We start from the raw sequence: 17073 nt of genomic DNA, 5'->3' as shown, positions 1-17073 counted from the left end.
ATCAATGCATCTTTTTCCTTTTGAGTCATAAATAGGCTTTTGATGCCTTTTTTTCCTTTTTCTCATTTTTTTTTCACAGCATGTTGTTTGATCTGGATTTTCTTTCTTGTGTTTTTAGACAATTCTGTGAGAAAAGGCAGTGGGAGAAACGATGGGCAAGTGCATTAAATAAAGCTTATAGAGGGAGTGAGGTACAGCCTTCCTTCCTGTCCACTGCTAGTCATTTTGCTTTTCAGTGTCAGTTCTTAAGGCATCAGTTCTCATCTTTAGAGCTAGTTCATCATATAAAAGGAATTAAGAAGGTCACTAATTATTTTCATACTTATATTGATTTTCATAGATGTGATGAAGTAAAAATGTTGTTAGCTTGCTTGGCTTTTATCAGACTTTCAGTTCATAACTTGAGAAATGCATTTTTGAACTGTTTCCCTTCCAGAGGTTACGAACTGAAAATAGACTCCTAAAGCAGCGCATTGAAACACTAGAAAAAGTGAGTATGTTGGGGATTAGATTTAATCTGTGTTAATTTATGCTTAAATTTATGGAAATTTTATTATATGAAATAAGAATCTCAGAATTATAGTTTATTGTTTTCCTTCTAATCTATGGTGTTTACTAACAGTGCTTAGCCAAATAGCATGGCAATAATCAGGCAATTAGGGTCAGTAAATGTGTAAGGTTGTTATGTCTGACTCATAGTGATTAAAAAATCAAACGTTTTCACATACCCACCTTCGACTGTACTGTTTTCTTTCTGAATTAGAAGCATCTGTTCAAAGTGGAGAAGACTGCATATAGTGGAGTGCTTGGGTGGAAAAGAGGTTTTTGTGAGAGAATCCTCAGTTCTGAAAATCTGAAGCTGTTGGGTGTTTTTATGTAGGAGCAAAATGACAGACCTACCAATGACTGGAGAGATGAGATGAAGGCAGATCACTTCATCACTAGTGAATACAGCAGTAGAGGGTGTTGTTGCAGCATTCACAGGAACACTGCCATTAATCTGCTCTGTGTAATTTTGAACTTCTGTGGCAATTCTGGATACATGGTGGAGAGAATATCTAAAGACTTATTTCTCATGGGTTTAGTCTGGAGTAGAGTTTTGTTACGCTTCTTTGTAACTGGGTAAAACTTCAGAAGTAAGCATGTTAACTGCTGTGGATACACTGCCAACATGCAGGCATTGTTCTCCAGTGGCCTCTCCTATGTCCTGGTATCATGCTTCCCGTGGCAGATTGCATCTGAGCTGCTCTGCTCTAGAATGAGAACGTTCTTGTCCATCTTCACCACAAATAGTGGAATTGAGCGCTCCTGTGAGTTGCAAACAATTGTGTTTCACAGGGAAGAAAATGGTAAAGTTTCAGTTTAGAGTGGCATAGTTGGAAGATGTCACACTTCAGATGTTAAATCTGTTATGATTTCTTGAAGAACAGTCCATCTATGTCACATTCTAATTAATTGGTTTCTGAATTTAGTTTGGAAAATATGCATAAGGACACGTAAAAGTTGTGAACAAAAATACAATTTCATGAATATTTTTGTTTCTAATATTGAAGCATTGATAAAATGAATGGAAAAGAGCAAGCTGTCTTTAAGAAGCTTGAAACTGTAGTGAATAATTTCAATTTCCTTGGCAAATATATAATAGTAAGTATCTCTGTTTTATACTTAACTTGTAGGGGTTGGAATTTTTTTTTTTTTATTATGAAGTCCGTGATGAACTCCCAGATGCTAGTGCTTTTGCACATTCTGTATTTAGAATTTCAGAGTTCACTTTCAGAGTATCCCAGTCTGACTGGAATTAAAACATTGCAAAATGGGAAAATATTATCTATTAGTAAGAATTTCTGATGATCATTATCATCACAGCATTTGAGAAACAGATCATGAAGTATGAACAAACACATTCAGTTCTACTGTTGGAAATTTATTTTAAAAATACTTTTTCCCTCATCCAAACTCATATGATTTAGTTGTGATTTTCTTAGTGTACCTTAACTTCTCAGTATTAGCTCTTATCAACTAGTTCGAACTTCAGTTTTAATAACAGTTCCAAGGACAAAGAAAGTCTGTGGATAGATGTGTTTGTAGAATGTGCAAAACATTTAGTGCTTTCAGGAGTGATAAAGTAGGAGTTAATTAAATGCAACTGGAGGGGGGTAGTGCTTTTCAGTGTGCAAAAAATGAAATTTTCTTTCTTGCAAAAGTTTGTCAAGGAAAGAGAATCTATAAACAACTCGATGAGTTACTGGAAGAGTTCAGTAAAACAAAATATGAGCTGTCATAGTTGACATTTCCTACTTGTCTGTCAGTTTGCACCATTTAACGTTCCTGCTTCATCTTACTGGAAGCTGTAGCTCTGCATGAGCACCTTGGTGCTTAGTGGAGTTTCCTTTGTGCTCAAATTATGCCTTTGTTTCATGTTGTGGGTGGACTGTAGTCTTGCATCTATCTACTAGATCATATCAGATCACATCCGTAACTCTTGTTAATTAGGGAAGCAAGCCGTTCAGAGAAAAATACCTACTCTCCTGTAGGTGAATTTTAAGTGTTACAGAAATTTGGCTTTGAAACCTTCTGTACCAAAGATGGATTGCGTTAAATCTGTTGCAGAAAAGGCTGCTTCCTGGGACTTTCAGGCTGAGTTGCCTTAATTTATATGAAGAGTTGTTAATTTTGCTAAAAGGTTTGCACAGAAAATGGGTAGAATTTGGGCATTTTCTTTCTATTAGCTCTTGGTCTTTTTTGTCACTATTATCAGCCCCTCGTTTTTTGATTTTCCTTTTCCTTATTCCTATCTGAATTTTTCCTTTGTAGGAAAGTGCTTCCTTGGCAGATAGATTGATACAGGTATAGTCTTTTAGTCTTTTACTGTATGACTCTCTTCCTACTCTTAAACTCCAACTGTTTTAATGCATGCATTTTTGCATGCTATATCCTATCCCTGCTTTGCTGATTTGGAATAAATACAGAGCTAACATCTTGCTAGAAACTTGTTTAATTTTGTTTACTAAAAATATATAAACCCAATACCTGCACGTTATAGTAATTTTCCTAACCTAATGTGATTTTTCTGGTACAAATTCCTATGACAAATGGATTCTATGGCACTGTATTAACACTGAAATTGAATATTGTGAACTTCAATCTGTGCATGTACTACTGAGTAATAATGCATGAAAGGAATTTTATTGAATGCAAGTACCAAACCGTGCTTGCTAAACGGATGCTGAACTTTGTACTAAAGTACTAAAGCAGCTGTTCAGTACTACCTTATCCTAAAATTTCTACCAATTGTATCTGTGCTGTTCGCAAAACCAATCTGATGAAATAAGCAGCTAAACATCACAAAGGCAGTCTTTCTTGGATTTGTCATTAAGTGCTTAAAAAAATAAATTATGTCCTAAGGGACAAGTGACAAGGGCCCAGGAGGCTGAGGAAAACTACCTCATAAAACGGGAGCTGGCCACCATCAAACAGCAGAGTGATGAGGCCATTACTAAACTGGAGCAAGCTGAGAATACCATCAGGGAGCTCCAACAACAGCAGCAATGGGTAAGGAGCCTGGCAGCACATCATCTCATCTTTTTCACTCACTTGTGTTTATTTTTCCTCATCATGACATGGTCTCTGTGCTGTCCTTGTAAATCCTTGTTCATTGTGATTTGCATTCTTAAAATTATACAAATTAGACTAAACGAAATTTTGGTCTGTTCTTACTGATAGGTGAGATCCATAACCCTGGATAGATGTAAGTTTATCAGTTTATAAAAAAACCCCAACATACCCACAGTGAAACACACCAATCAAAAAACTCAACAACAAAAACCACCCAACCCAACCCCCCCACATACCACCAAAGAAATACTAACAAAACCACACACATACAACCTTTGGTAGCTCTTCATGCTAAGAATCTACCCATTGCAAGTTGTGTCACTCTGAATACTCAAATCTGGGAGTTGGTTTACAATGCCTTTACATAGTGTATCTTCTGAGTCAGTTTATTTAATGTTAGCGTTTCTTCTGTGTATCTATATTTGGGGTTTTCCTAGTATGCTAAAATTTACTGCTTACTGAAGTGGAAGGATGTTGTCCCTGAGTTTGGAACTACAGGACTTGATTAAAAAATGTGGGTTTATGTGGATGTGAAGCAGGAAAATAATTTATATATAGTATACTACTGTGTTTGTGTTACTCTGTGTTTTAGGTAGTAAAATGTGCACAACTTCAGACTATTGCTGTGAGACTGAAGTTACTTCCTCTAAGCCACTTAAAGTGCCCAGTGTCTTCTCCTGGGGTGTGGGGGGAAGCCATTTCAGCATCTTCACTTGCTGAATAAACTCTGCACTACTAGTGCTGATGTGAATATCCTCATACTGTTTTAAGTGGTATCTAAGTACTTGTCTGGAGTCTTGGGCATTTCAGGTGTATGAAATACCACTTTTTAAAACTACAACATACTGCAGCTGCTTACCAGGCCCCGTTAAGTCAGTAGGGCAGTTGGTTTTATACATCTTCCACCAAAGCTCTAGAAATACTTGTATCTCATCTTGGAAGGTAAAGATGAGATTTACTGTTAGACTGAAAGGAAATCATAACTTAGACTAGTTCTAGAATGTTGTGTTTATTATGTCTGTTTAATGCGTTTCAGCGTAAAAAAGGTATGCTAGAATAATTGCAAGGAGTGACTGATGAGCTACTACTGATGAGCTGTCATATGAAATGCTGCTGTTTATATAACATGAGCAATTTCTTTAGGAGGAAAACAGCACCATGAAGAAATATCAGTTAGGAAGATGGAGATGGTCTTGTGGTGCTTTCCAACATTTTAGATATATTGTAATCTTTCAAGTGAAATGCAGTGGGAATGATAGACTTCTAGTTATCCAGCTAGTTATTGTCTGATTACAATAGTACACATGCCCTTAGAATGTGTTTTTTGCAGGCAACCACATTAATGATCTGTATGTAGTTAAAACTTATTAGAAGAGACTAAGGTACTCTATTTATTTATTAGTTAATTGACAGGTAGTAAGTCTTTAAAAGCTAATGCCTTTAATTATGCTGGGAACTTACTGAAGAACAATGATGGGGAGGCCTGAGAGGTTGGCTGGGCATGGGAACTGATCCTGAGCAGAACTGTAAACAGCTGTGGATTGCAAAATTGGCTGGATTGGAGCTGTAAGGGCAGAAGACTGGACAGGTACTGAGAGAATGGAGAGTAAGTAAAATACAAGAATGAGCAGTTAAATTAAGAGCCACGCTTCCTACTTTGCATTCTTGCAGCGTTGTTTTCCTCCACTTAAACGTGAACATGACTATAGGAAATAGTCTGACTATGTATGTGGAACTGAGACTGTAAATACATGTGGTTATGGACAGATTTGTGCCTGGTAGCTGGCTAATTCTGAAGTGTAAGGAGTAGTGCTGTGGTTTTGAGAACCATCGGAATTAGACAATGTGGGGAAAGTGCAAAAATGGCTTCAGTTAGGAGATCGCTATGGGCTACTGCATCGGTAACATTAGTACTTGAACAGGCTTTTAACTGTGTTTCCAAGCGTGGAAATGGGAACGACACAAATGTAAGCAGTTGCGTTTGTTTAGGGCTCCACCTGGTGGGAACGCATGGGTTTATTTGGAATTTTGGCATTTTACTTTACACTGGTAAATTTTTTACCACGTGCTAGTGCCAGTAGCTTTGTTCTTGGCAATATCCTTTTCAGTATTGTCTTGCGAATATCTGCTTTAATGTTTTTCTCCCCAATTATTTCAGCTTTCTTTATTATTAGCAAAAATGATAGCACTGTAAACTTGTAAGTGGCTGGATAGTTTATCTGTGCTTATTTAAAGATACAGCATCTATCCTATGGATTTTATAATCTACTTATTTTCCAGTCTTGAATATTCTGTTTCAACATGACAGAAATTGTAATGTTTGGGTATGAATTTCTGAATAGGAATGTATGAAAAGAACTGCCTAAGGATACTTTCAACTAACATCGTGGGATTAAAAAAACTCAACAAAACGCGTTTTTGTTGGTAGCAGAAATATCACCTAACTGTAGTATTTCTAAGAAGGTTAACATGTCCTTTGTAAAAAGGTTATGTGTTTGTATTTATATATTATTGAGGTTTATGCAATCTGCTCAAGGAGATTCGATAGCACAGGTTGGATCATTCAAGGGTAAGTATTGAAGGTGCTTACTGGATGTTTGTGTCTATGAAGAAATTCTCCACTGCAGCACTTCTGAATACAGAGATGGGTAGAAGAGGAGTATTTTGACTGATGTCCATCACCAGAAGCCCAAATTACACACAAGTTTATTTCTTCCTGTGCTGAAGTATTTATAGGGAGTTTTTAGATGAACCAGAATGACTTCATAATGAAGTGTGAAGTCTACTCAGAGGTTATCATTGTACTATTGGATGGTACTAATCTGTCTTTGGCTTGTCTAACCTTTAAATACAGAAACTTGCCAAAGGCAAGTTGTGGTGGATAACCAAACAGTTAAGAGGAAGGTGGCTTCTTCCTCATACTGGTGGTAAATCAAGAACTGCATAGAGGAAGTTGTGCCTGACTTTAACAGAATACAGTTTTCTTTTGAGGCATGCTAAGTATATATAATGGTATTTGAGGAGTTAGGGGCAGGGGTAATCAGCCTGTTGTAACTTAGTCCTGATAATTATGTGCTGAAGGTTTTATTCTCTGTTCTTTTCCCCTTTTTGTTTCTAAATGAAAAAGGTAGCTTCTGCTGGATGTAAACACCTCCAGAATGCAAATCTTGTCTTTCCCAGTGATACCTTAATTGTCAATGATTACCCAGTTCATCAGTCTGAATGCTTTAAAACTGAATCTGAGAAATGAGAGGCAGAACAAGCTGAAATTGGTTCACATCTTATTTTTAGTCTCTTCAACTGTATTATGTGAAGATAGAATTTTAATTGACTAAGCATTCAGATGAAAGCATATGCACTTTGTAAGGTAATTTATAGCCATGTATTTGGTTATTGTTACAGCAACTTCATAGTTGTTTTTCAGGAACTCAAGCTACAATGGCTGATAATTATTAAAACATAGTAGTTGATTTAGGGAATATATGCTTGTAAATGAGTGTTGCAACCTTATGGAAGGCTTCACTATACTTTGCAGTATACTCTTTTAATACTGTGTTCTGATTTGCGACCAAAATGCAGAAAATAAAAATACTGTATTCAGTGTTAGTGCTTAAATGTATAAGCAAAGTTAGCTGAGCAAAGTTAACTGCTGAACAATCTGTTAATTGCTCTTCAGTATAATGTGCTGGAGAAACATTCTGTAATTACATCTATCATCAGCCAAAATAATATTAGGAATGGTTGTGTTTAAGAAAAATTGGGGGAAAATAAATCCAGTTGTGTGAAATTAGGCAAGGACTTGTTTCTTTCAGAATTAAATGGCTTAGAGCTGCAATTTTAGTGCTTTATGTTACATTTGTCTTTTCAACATAGTCAGCAAAGTGCTACTGTGATTAAAATGTTTGGCAGAATCTGGAACAAAAAAGGTAGAGTCCATCTAAGTTGTCGTGTGTATCATGTGATGAACTTGTACAAGCAACCAGGGAATATGAAAGAGCTGTTGCCTCTTTTCTGTGTCTGCATGTTGTTACCTATGGTACTTGTGTTCCTACATCATGTGAAGCAATCGTAGAAATGAATCAACATTGCCCACCCATCCTTTTCTTGCACTCAAATCAGGTCTGCCTCCACTGCTTGCTGAGGCAAAGACACTGTGTGGGTTGAAAATAATACGAATTAAATTAGTAATGTGTAAGGGCAAATTAATACTAATGTACAAGGATCATAATATATATGTGTTCCCTGTGTGTTCAGCTGCACAGTTAAGCAGGCAGAGCACTTAAGTGGATGGTCTTGATGACACTAAAAACTGCCTGAGCTCTGCTTGCTTTTCAGTGCTTTGTATACATCCCTCCATCACAGCTTCCTGAAGGCACATTTATACAAGAAATATAATACATTGTAACACTAAGGTTAGCGTAGATTCTGAATTTGGATTGTACTGTAAGTCATGACAAAAGGCTTCCTTGGCATGCAGAAGTATAAAAATAAATGAAAAAATAATTTCCCTGACCATGTAGTTACATGTAAATCCTTGGTTTGTCCTGTTCGCCTTTGGTTTGTGTATTGAAGGTCAGGGAATGCCACACCATAACAGAAGCATGTGGAACTGAAGGCTCTTCATTTTGTCTCTGTTTTTAGATGTAGAAAACTAAATTTTTTGATGCAAACATAAAGAAAACAGTTGTATCTTCAGTATAATGAATAATCTGTGGATTTTACTGTTGAATTTTTAATTAACTAAAACTTAATCTATTAATCCAAGTATAGTATTTATATTTCACAGTGTAGTTAATGACACCAAAAATGTATTGAATTATTTTCCTCTAAACTTAATTTTCAGGGTAACAATGTAAGCACAGTAACTAGACAACTATGCTTTGAGGATGTCAACACCCCCTTTTTTCCTAAATCAGAAATTAAAATACTGATTTCAGTTTTCAAATACAGAATGCCTATCAGGCAAGTCTGACAATCTGTCAAACTGCTAAGTCATGTTAAAGTGACCCAAGAAGAAATAAAATATGTTTTTTAAACTATTGACTAGGGGGAAAAAAGTTAAGTGAGGCTTTTGAATATAAATGCTTCGTTTGGATGTGTCTGAATCTCAGAAGGAATATGTATATGGTGAGCAAATGATAGCCAAGGGTTGGAGTGAAGAAATGGGCAAACCAAAGTCATTGTACATTGAAGCCATACATGACTTCATTTTAAATCCAGAATTACAGAAGGATTCTGTCGAATCACAGTTTGAGTAGAAACTGAGAGATACTTGTATTAACCTTGTAATTAGCTAGTGTTCCTGTAACATCTTTTTCTGCATATCACAGATCCTTTGAGAATCTTTCAGTTTGGTTACCAATGAGACAAAAGTGTGAGTTGTTGCTCGTCAGTATTAACAGGCTGGGTGGGGGTGCAGTTGTTTGAGGCAGAGCATTAGGGATATTTTTGGTGGCAGTCTGGATAGACATATTAATAGACTTGCATAAGGTAAGCACTTAAGGTAGTCTTCCTGATCTTACACAGCTGAATGTACTTTTCACACCAGGTCTGGTATATAAAACCCCTTTCAAACCATCTGTGCTTCATACTAAACATATTTCTGCAAACTTTGTAGCATAAATGCAGTTCACGATACAGTGAAGACTTTGTGCTACAGCTGGAAAAAGAGCTGGTCCAAGCCAGGCTGAGTGAAGCAGAATCGCAATGTGCCCTGAAGGAGATGCAAGATAAAGTTCTAGAGATGGAAAAGGTAAATTAAACCAGGACCCTCTGTACAGAACAGCACTATGAACAGAATACAGGTCCCTGTAATTCTTTGCATAACTGTGCTCTAGAACTTTCTCTTCTATGCTTTCATGATTACAAGATGCTTTTCAAACCTGTAAGAACAACAGCAATAAAACTAAGATATGTTTGCACTGGCAAAGGTTCGTGAAGAACAAACCCCTTTTCTCTTGTTCCTGAAGCCTACTGTAGTGGAAAACTTGGATTCTGATGAAGTCTTTACAGGAAACATCAATTGTTTCAAAATGATATCCTGCAACAAGAGCAGGGGGCTTAGAGTGAGCACTGAGGTGATGTGAAACTAAAAAGTTTGGGAAAGGAGGAGGAAAAGGTACAATACAACCATTCCCAGGTCTTCAGCATCTTCTACTTTGTCCCATTATGGGCAGGGAAAGAATCTCTCCACCACTGATTATCAAAATCTCTGCTGCTTTTTGGGTGCTGTGGTAGCTTGTAACTTCCTGATGCCAGAGCTCAAGCTGTACTCAAACCAACTGTCAAACATTTACCTTTCTTTGAAGTAAAACTTAACTGCAAGATAAAATAGCAAAATGAAAAAAGGGAAAAAAACCCCACAATAAATTGACCTGATATAAAGCATGATTTTCAGATCTTATTGTATTGGCCTTGGAAATAGTTTCCTTAGGAAATTTTAAAGAGCTGTATACCCAGGTTTTGGCCAGAACTTAGTTACTGATAAAATTAACCCACTGGAGTCAAGATTTACTTTTTAAATTATCTGAGGGGCTTGATGAGAGCCTAGCAGGTTAGTATTGTAGTTTTTACTGTCCTGACCATTGGTAAGAATTCAGGATATAAGGTATTTTTCAAAATGAAACTACTTAACTCAGAGACAGCATGCACTGAAAACTTACCTGTGAAAAAAACCCTGGAGTAATAGGGTCAATTCCAGTGTACCAGACAAACTCAGATGTACAGTAGTACTTCAGTCTCTTATAATGAACTTAGGCACATGAGAAAGTGGCTGAAGCTAATTCCCTCAAATTCCTGCAGTACAGCTCTTTATTGCTGCTATTGATGTATCATGTAATCTGGGGAACTTCTGCTGAATAAACCAAGACTTGCATGGCTATACTGACAGTGATGTGAACATTCAGAAACACACCCTCTCATTTCCTATATTTGCCAGTACTCAGATCCCATGATTTTGAAACATGGAATGCTAATAAATGGCTGTTGTGCTGTGTTCTGTTAATGTTAATCATGTGCTTTACTCTCAACTCTCAAGAAAACCTGGAAACTGTCACAGTATTACATGTCTTCAAAAACACTGGATTTTGCTGATGAGAAATACAGTAGAAAGTGATGAAGCACAGTCAAGGATATTGTAATTGGACAGACTGTCCTTTTTCTTCCTCTCTGTTTTTTTCCCATATTTCCATTATTAGGATTTCATCTCTGTGTTGCTTTCCCCAGTGTTTTCCTGTGTTCTGTTTGGCTTTCTCTATCCTTTTTTCCTCATGTGTCTTTCATTTCTAAGACCTGTTCTTGACTTGTTTATATATATATATTAATGCATGCTTCCTTTGAAAAGGAGAACAGATATGTTGACAAAGGCTGGTGACCTACTTCCTAAAAAATAAATTTCCATTTATTATTTTCTCTGTAAACCCAAGTAAAAGTTATAGCTTTAAAGTGTAGTTTTAGTTCCTTGTTTGCTTTACTTTTTATCGACTAGCTCAAAATCTTTCAGATTTCTCTCCATATTTTTGATGGGTTCAAATATTTTAAATATAATGTTTCGTTAGGGAGATACCATCTAGGGAAATCACAAAGTCAGAATACCTTATACTAGTACCTTTTCATTTTTTTCTGTAGTTGGCAGTTAGAAGTTATTTATACATACTATATCCAGAAACTTAGATTTTTTAAAGGAATTTTATTTTGCAAAGGATGTGTACTTAAAGCTTGATTAGTAATAAGAGTTATATTTGGAGTGGGTTTCACTAAGCACAATTTTATTCAAATACATATTTAAGAGGATGGTCCTTGTTGCAGAGGAACAGCTCCCTCCCTGATGAGGAAAATGTTGCCAGACTACAAGAAGAATTAATTGCAGTAAAATTAAGAGAAGCAGAAGCTTCGATGGGTCTCAAAGAACTAAGGCAGCAAGTCAAAGATTTGGAGGAACACTGGCAGGTATGGGTAGCAATACACTTTTATTAATTTTTATTTTCAATGAATGGTGATAAACCAAGACTATGACATTTTGAATTATAGATCAAGTAGAAACTAATGATTGTGGACCAAACTGCTGAGATGAGAAAATCTTTAAATGCAGCTACCACAAGAAACTTAACTTAGAAAGTATGTTAGAATTTGGTCCCTAGAAGGCAGAGGTCCTGTGCTTCCAGCTAACCATTCTGGTAGGAGGGAAGTACCTGAGCAGTACTCTGACTTTGCTAAGTGGTAAGGTCTAGAAATAGGCAAAAGTCTCAGGATATACTTGCAATTCACTGACTTACCATAGCTGGGAATGACTGTCTTCAGCTTTTTAACTGTTCTTAAAAACAGTAAGTTTCCGTGGGTTTCTAGCTTTTAGGACCTACAGGAGAACTATAGCTATTTGTCCTCGTATAACTCTGAGACCTTAAATGAAATAAGGGAACACCAGGAAAGATCTGGCATTATCACCAAAAACATGCTGTTTTTCTAGCGTCATCTAGCTCGTACCACTGGAAGATGGAAAGATCCTCCCAAAAAAAATGCAGTGAATGAGCTACAGGATGAGCTGATGACAGTCCGCTTGAGAGAAGCAGAAACTCAAGCTGAACTGAAAGAGACTAAACAAAGAATGATGGAGATGGAAACACAGGTATGTTTTGAACGCTAGTACGTGTGAATTGAGCTGGATGCTGCTGTTGGACTAGGATGGAAGAATCTAGTGCATACAATCCAGCTTACTTTAATGTCTCTTCTTTAGTCTTCTACGACTATGCTTTCCAAATTTCTCATTTGGATTAGTTGGTAAACTGTGTGTGAATGTAAATTTATTAAATTATATCTGATTTAACAACAAAAGAATGCTTAAGGTGTTTTAAATTTCACAAATCACAAATAGTAATTCTAATTGTTTAAATGGCAGTGTTTTGCTTTCTTCTGGTGAAACTGGTGATACTGGATTTTCTGCTGAGGTCATGAATCTGGTTACTAAGCTGTGGACTCGGCAGAGCAGTTTGTGTGTTGGTCAGGTGTTTTTAGCAGAAGCTTTGCCTTTTGTGTGCCAGAATAGAAATGCATGGATGACCCTTGCTGAGGTTTGTTCAGAAAAGACAATCATAGCTTGACTGCCAAAATTCTTTTCGTATAACTAGGGAATAAGTTGTTAAGCAAAGAAATCTGAAATAAAAGTGCATTAAAGTGGTGAGTTCATATTATATTAGTGAACTTTCTCTCAAGTCAGTAGGCACAACATGCAGTTGATGAGAAGGATTTGTAAGAGACTTTTGAGAAATCCTCCCATGGAATATCTGCTAAATGTAACTGTTTTTTGAAAGACTTGTGCATCCAAAAGGCTAAACAAACAGTAACTTTACTTGACAAGGTTCAACAATTCCAGAAATAATGAGAGCATGTAAGGGTGTGCTATTGAAGAGAGATTAGCTAACTGCAAGGCACATGGTGCTTTATTTCTGACAGAGGTACTGCTTTTTCTATACCAACTGAATAAAGGTTTCCTTTTGCAGTAACTTTTAAAATTTTCATTGAGGTGTCAATACTGTTGCACTACAGTTAAAGTGCTTTTATTTTGTTGCCTTTGCCTCATGTGTGTATTTTGGTCAGTAGGGGGCATAGGGATCCTGCTGTCTGGCTAATATGTCACAAGACCTTTTAGGTACTTCTCACTTCAGTGTTATGCATTGAGTCTGTATGTGTTTATGCTGATTAACTCTCAGCTGAGAGAAATGCACTGGTTCTCGTGTTATGTACTGGCCTGCACAGCTTCACGTACAAATAGTGTGACTGGTAATACTGCACTTATCTCAATTAAGGTGCCACGTTGCTTTTAGGAATTCTCTGAACAGAGAAATGTACACGTAATATTTCTGACATACCTGATGTTTCTTGGATGCATGCTGCAGTTGGGATACAAGTTCACAAAATCTTTGCCTTACCTAAGCAAGAAATTGGGAAAAACAGATGTACAGGAGCTTTGCGATAGCATTCTTGTAATGAGTCATCTGTTATTAAGGAACAATTTGAATATCTTGATCATAAACAAAACGTCATTCAAACTCTTCCGATTGCACTTAGAAAACTCTGAATGCTTTTTCATCAAAAGTTTTTTATGGTAAATAATCTTTAAGTCTGTTTTGTCAGACTTCAGAGAATTAAATTAATATCAAAAATCTTTCCTTAACGTGCATTTTCATTCCCTTTTTTTGTCATAAATTTCAGAATCAGATCAATAGTAATCATTTACGAAGGGCAGAGCAAGAGGTTACCAACCTACAGGAGAAGGTGCAGTATCTTTCTGCACAGAACAAAGGACTTCTGGCTCAGTTGAATGAAGCAAAACGTAGACAAGCAGAGATTGAATGCAAGGTAAACAACATCCTGAATAGACTACTTGGGTGCTAATATACATGTGCATTTTAGTCTTGTCTGCTGTTGTTGGACAGAATTGTGTCTTAACTGAGAAGCATAAATCATAAAACCAAAATTCTTTTTACTGATTTTGGCAACATCATCTTGAATTTACCATCTCACAAAAATCACTTGAGGTTTTGACAGAGCTGCTTCTTTGTGGTCCCACAAAGATAAACTTTAAAGTGTGGTTCTACTCAGAAAAGTGTCTGTGTGTAATATAAAAAGACACTCTGAGACAACAGACACTTTTAGGTTTTCATTTTCTTGCTGTCTTGCCAATTCCATTGGTTTCTAGTTGAACCTGAATCAAAAGTGCAATGAAGAGGTAACTTCTACTGACTACTCAAACTCCATCACAAACTTTTGGGTAAAAAAACCACTGAATCTTAATTAGAAGAAATTGCTTCTACTGACTGTCTTGTTTGCCATAATCATTGGGTTCCTAAGTGCTGGTTTTTTAATGCTGAGATTATTCTTACTGATTTATTATTTTTTTTTAATATTCTCAATCTTGGTGATATGTCTTTTTCATATAACCTGTAACTTTTTTGTTTGATACTGAAGGTGCTCATTAAACATTAAGAGATTGAGGATTAGAGTGTGTAGTCAATATTCTGGTTTTATGTTGACTATAAGAGAATAATATGTTTTTAACCTGACTAATGTGTTTGTATAGATAACTATTCTCACTAGGATAATTTGCTTGTAAAGCTCTGTTCTAACATGGGCTAGAGAAAAGTGTGACAGTAATAGACAGAGCACCAGTCATATTCTTTAGAGATTCTCTGAAAATAGCAGTGGTCAATACCCAGTGAAGCAGTAGTACTGACATACACTGACATTAGATCCTGAAACTTCGTTTGTAGTTGATAGAAAAAAGATTACAATTTACACTGTAAGATGTTTTATGAGATGATGTTTCTGATATAAAATGAAATATTGCCAATTTGATGCATATCCATTACCTGGATTTCTACTGTTTAACTGTGAGCTAGACAGTGACTTCTTGGGAAGAGACTTAGTAGAATACCATGTAGACTCCTGTACTGCTTAAATGCACAAGTGTTTTTGCTAAGTGTTTTTCAGATAATGTCATGGAGCAATACAGACAAATATTAAGTTTTTGTAGCACTAAATATATTTAAAAGTTCCACCTCCCATCTCTTTAAATCTAGCAAGTTTGTTATTCTCGATTCCATTAGTAACTGATGTTCGATTATTTTTTTTTCTTCCTGTTGTTTCAAGTCATCTGAAATCACACTCTAGTTCTATTTTTGTCAGTACATCTTGGCTAGGTAACAATATTTCTACTTCAAGAGGTGTCTCAGAAAAATATATATTTGGATTTTCAACTCCGCCCCCCTTGTTCTATGCGTAAAGGATTGGTTATTTCAGTAGCTTGTATTTTTATTTTAAAAAATAACTTGAAATGCATAAGCAGAAGTTAAAATTTTTGTAGCAAGTTGCATCTCATACCACCTGTAGGACAACTCTTTTCTGTCACTGGTGTGTACTGTTACATTTTTCCCTTTTGATCTGAGTACTGCTTCTACAGCAAGGACTCAATTTCAGATTGTTTCTTGAAACTCATCACTGATCTTTCTAATCAGTTTTGCTAAAGAATTTACAACATAAGATTTGTGCCCCCACCCCAGTCTTGTCCTTCCTACCACCATATCAAGTTCTGTGGTAATTGAGAACATGCTCTGTTTCAGAGATAAAGCATAAGTGCCATCTAGAGTAACACTATTGACTCATCTCAGATACCAGAGTCTGTCCTTCAGCTTTCAGTTAAATACATGCAATCCTGTGGACTTGTCGGTTTGGCTTCATTTGAGTAATCATGCAACAGAATTTAGCAAGAATGGCTGAACTTTGGCTAGCACATGATGGATTTCTCTGAAATGGACTCCACTGATTACAAATACTGTTAATTGGATCCTATAGATGATATACCTCTGTTACAGTAATCTTTAAAAAAAACCCAAACAAATAGCTTGTTTTCAAGTGGCTACTGAAATAAGCTTTGATATGTTCAATTTGGTCTCAACTATACTGTCTAACAAAGGAGGCTTGAGTACTGTTAGTTTGAAGCATACATTAAAATAACTGAAATACTGGAACTGATTTACAGTAACTACAGTTTAGTTACACCAGTCTACCATAAAAGCAGGTGTACCTGAGCCTAGTCTGTCTCTTCCCCAGTTATTTGCTCTCCAGCTGACAGTACTGCTCACTCACTATCTAGCACTGCTTTCTCTCTGTGGCTGTACTAGACTGCTGAAAATATAATATTAGTTGTTTTGTGCTCTGAAGTCTTGAGGACTTGCCTCATAAAACAGGAATAAGGGTGTTTCATGTTTCCTTCTCTCTTGTCCAAACTGCCTATCATTTATAGACAGACTTACAGGTTAAACTTACAGTGGGAGGCTGATTTTAGGTTATGTGCATTGGTATTTTATTCCAAGCTTTGTTGTATACTGTGATTTAAGATAGCTGGACTAAATGAGGTTTAGAATATATTTACGTTTGTGGGGGTTTTTTTAATTTATTTTTTTAGACAAAGGAAATGATAAGTAACTCTTTTGTGGCTTTGCTGTTTCTTTATATATAAGGTCAAAGGTTGAAGCTGTTTTTTTATTATGTTGATGATTTTTCTGAATTTACAATATAACATTTCTGGAAAACAAGACAGCTGTTTTCTGGACCTGAAAACTGATAACAGCAAGTTTTCAAAACTGCACAGATTTTTTTTTTTAGATTATTATAGTTTAGAATTTATATTAGATGATTACACAATTCTAGGGGTTAAAATTAAATTTGAGTTCTTTGGAATAGTAGTAGTTTACACAGTAGTGCAGAGCAGTTTTCTCTTATAATTTTGGGTAAAAGCAGTGCACAGTTGTTAATAGCTGAAACTGATATTTGTTTGCTTGCATCTCTGCCTTCTTTCAGAGCAAAGAAGAAGTGATGGCAGTTCGGCTCCGTGAGGCAGACCGCATTGCAGCTGTGGCAGAACTCCAGCAGCATATTGCTGAATTAGAAATCCAGGTAACAAGT

The 17073-nt window shown here is 36.3% G+C and overlaps 1 protein-coding gene and 1 long non-coding RNA gene across 14 annotated transcripts in view; one reads left to right on the top strand and one right to left on the bottom strand.

Moving 5' to 3' along the window:
* Positions 1–17073, bottom strand: part of LOC127477957 (uncharacterized) — a 60836-nt gene that overhangs the window by 8407 nt on the left and 35356 nt on the right. Inside the window, exons 4-5 of one of the 5 annotated variants that reach the window (XR_007907075.1) lie at positions 13479–13538; positions 498–1308 (exon numbers count right to left, since the gene is read on the bottom strand). The exons of 1 other annotated variant lie outside the window; for it this stretch is intronic. This is a non-coding gene — a long non-coding RNA (uncharacterized LOC127477957). Of the gene's footprint in view, positions 1–497; positions 1309–9373; positions 9934–13478; positions 13539–13980; positions 14315–17073 lie in introns of those variants that run through there. 3 more of the 5 variants (XR_007907073.1, XR_007907074.1, XR_007907072.1) reach the window with 3 other exon arrangements.
* The window catches only part of EVI5 (ecotropic viral integration site 5), a 75729-nt gene that overhangs the window by 28381 nt on the left and 30275 nt on the right, over positions 1–17073 (top strand). For 7 of the 9 annotated variants that reach the window (XM_051802493.1, XM_051802533.1, XM_051802483.1 and 4 more), the window contains 8 exons: positions 437–490; positions 2815–2847; positions 3406–3552; positions 9233–9367; positions 11422–11562; positions 12080–12238; positions 13822–13968; positions 16969–17064. In XM_051802493.1, the coding sequence (XP_051658453.1) occupies positions 437–490; positions 2815–2847; positions 3406–3552; positions 9233–9367; positions 11422–11562; positions 12080–12238; positions 13822–13968; positions 16969–17064 (912 nt within the window). The remainder of the gene's footprint in view (positions 1–436; positions 491–2814; positions 2848–3405; positions 3553–9232; positions 9368–11421; positions 11563–12079; positions 12239–13821; positions 13969–16968; positions 17065–17073) is intronic. The other 2 variants (XM_051802513.1, XM_051802522.1) reach the window with 2 other exon arrangements.

The sequence above is a fragment of the Manacus candei genome, unplaced genomic scaffold, assembly GCF_025592945.1.
Source record: "Manacus candei isolate 608988 ecotype Guabito, Panama unplaced genomic scaffold, ASM2559294v1 h1tg000005l, whole genome shotgun sequence".
Lineage (NCBI taxonomy): Eukaryota > Metazoa > Chordata > Aves > Passeriformes > Pipridae > Manacus > Manacus candei.
This window is presented reverse-complemented; position numbering and strand designations above follow the sequence as displayed.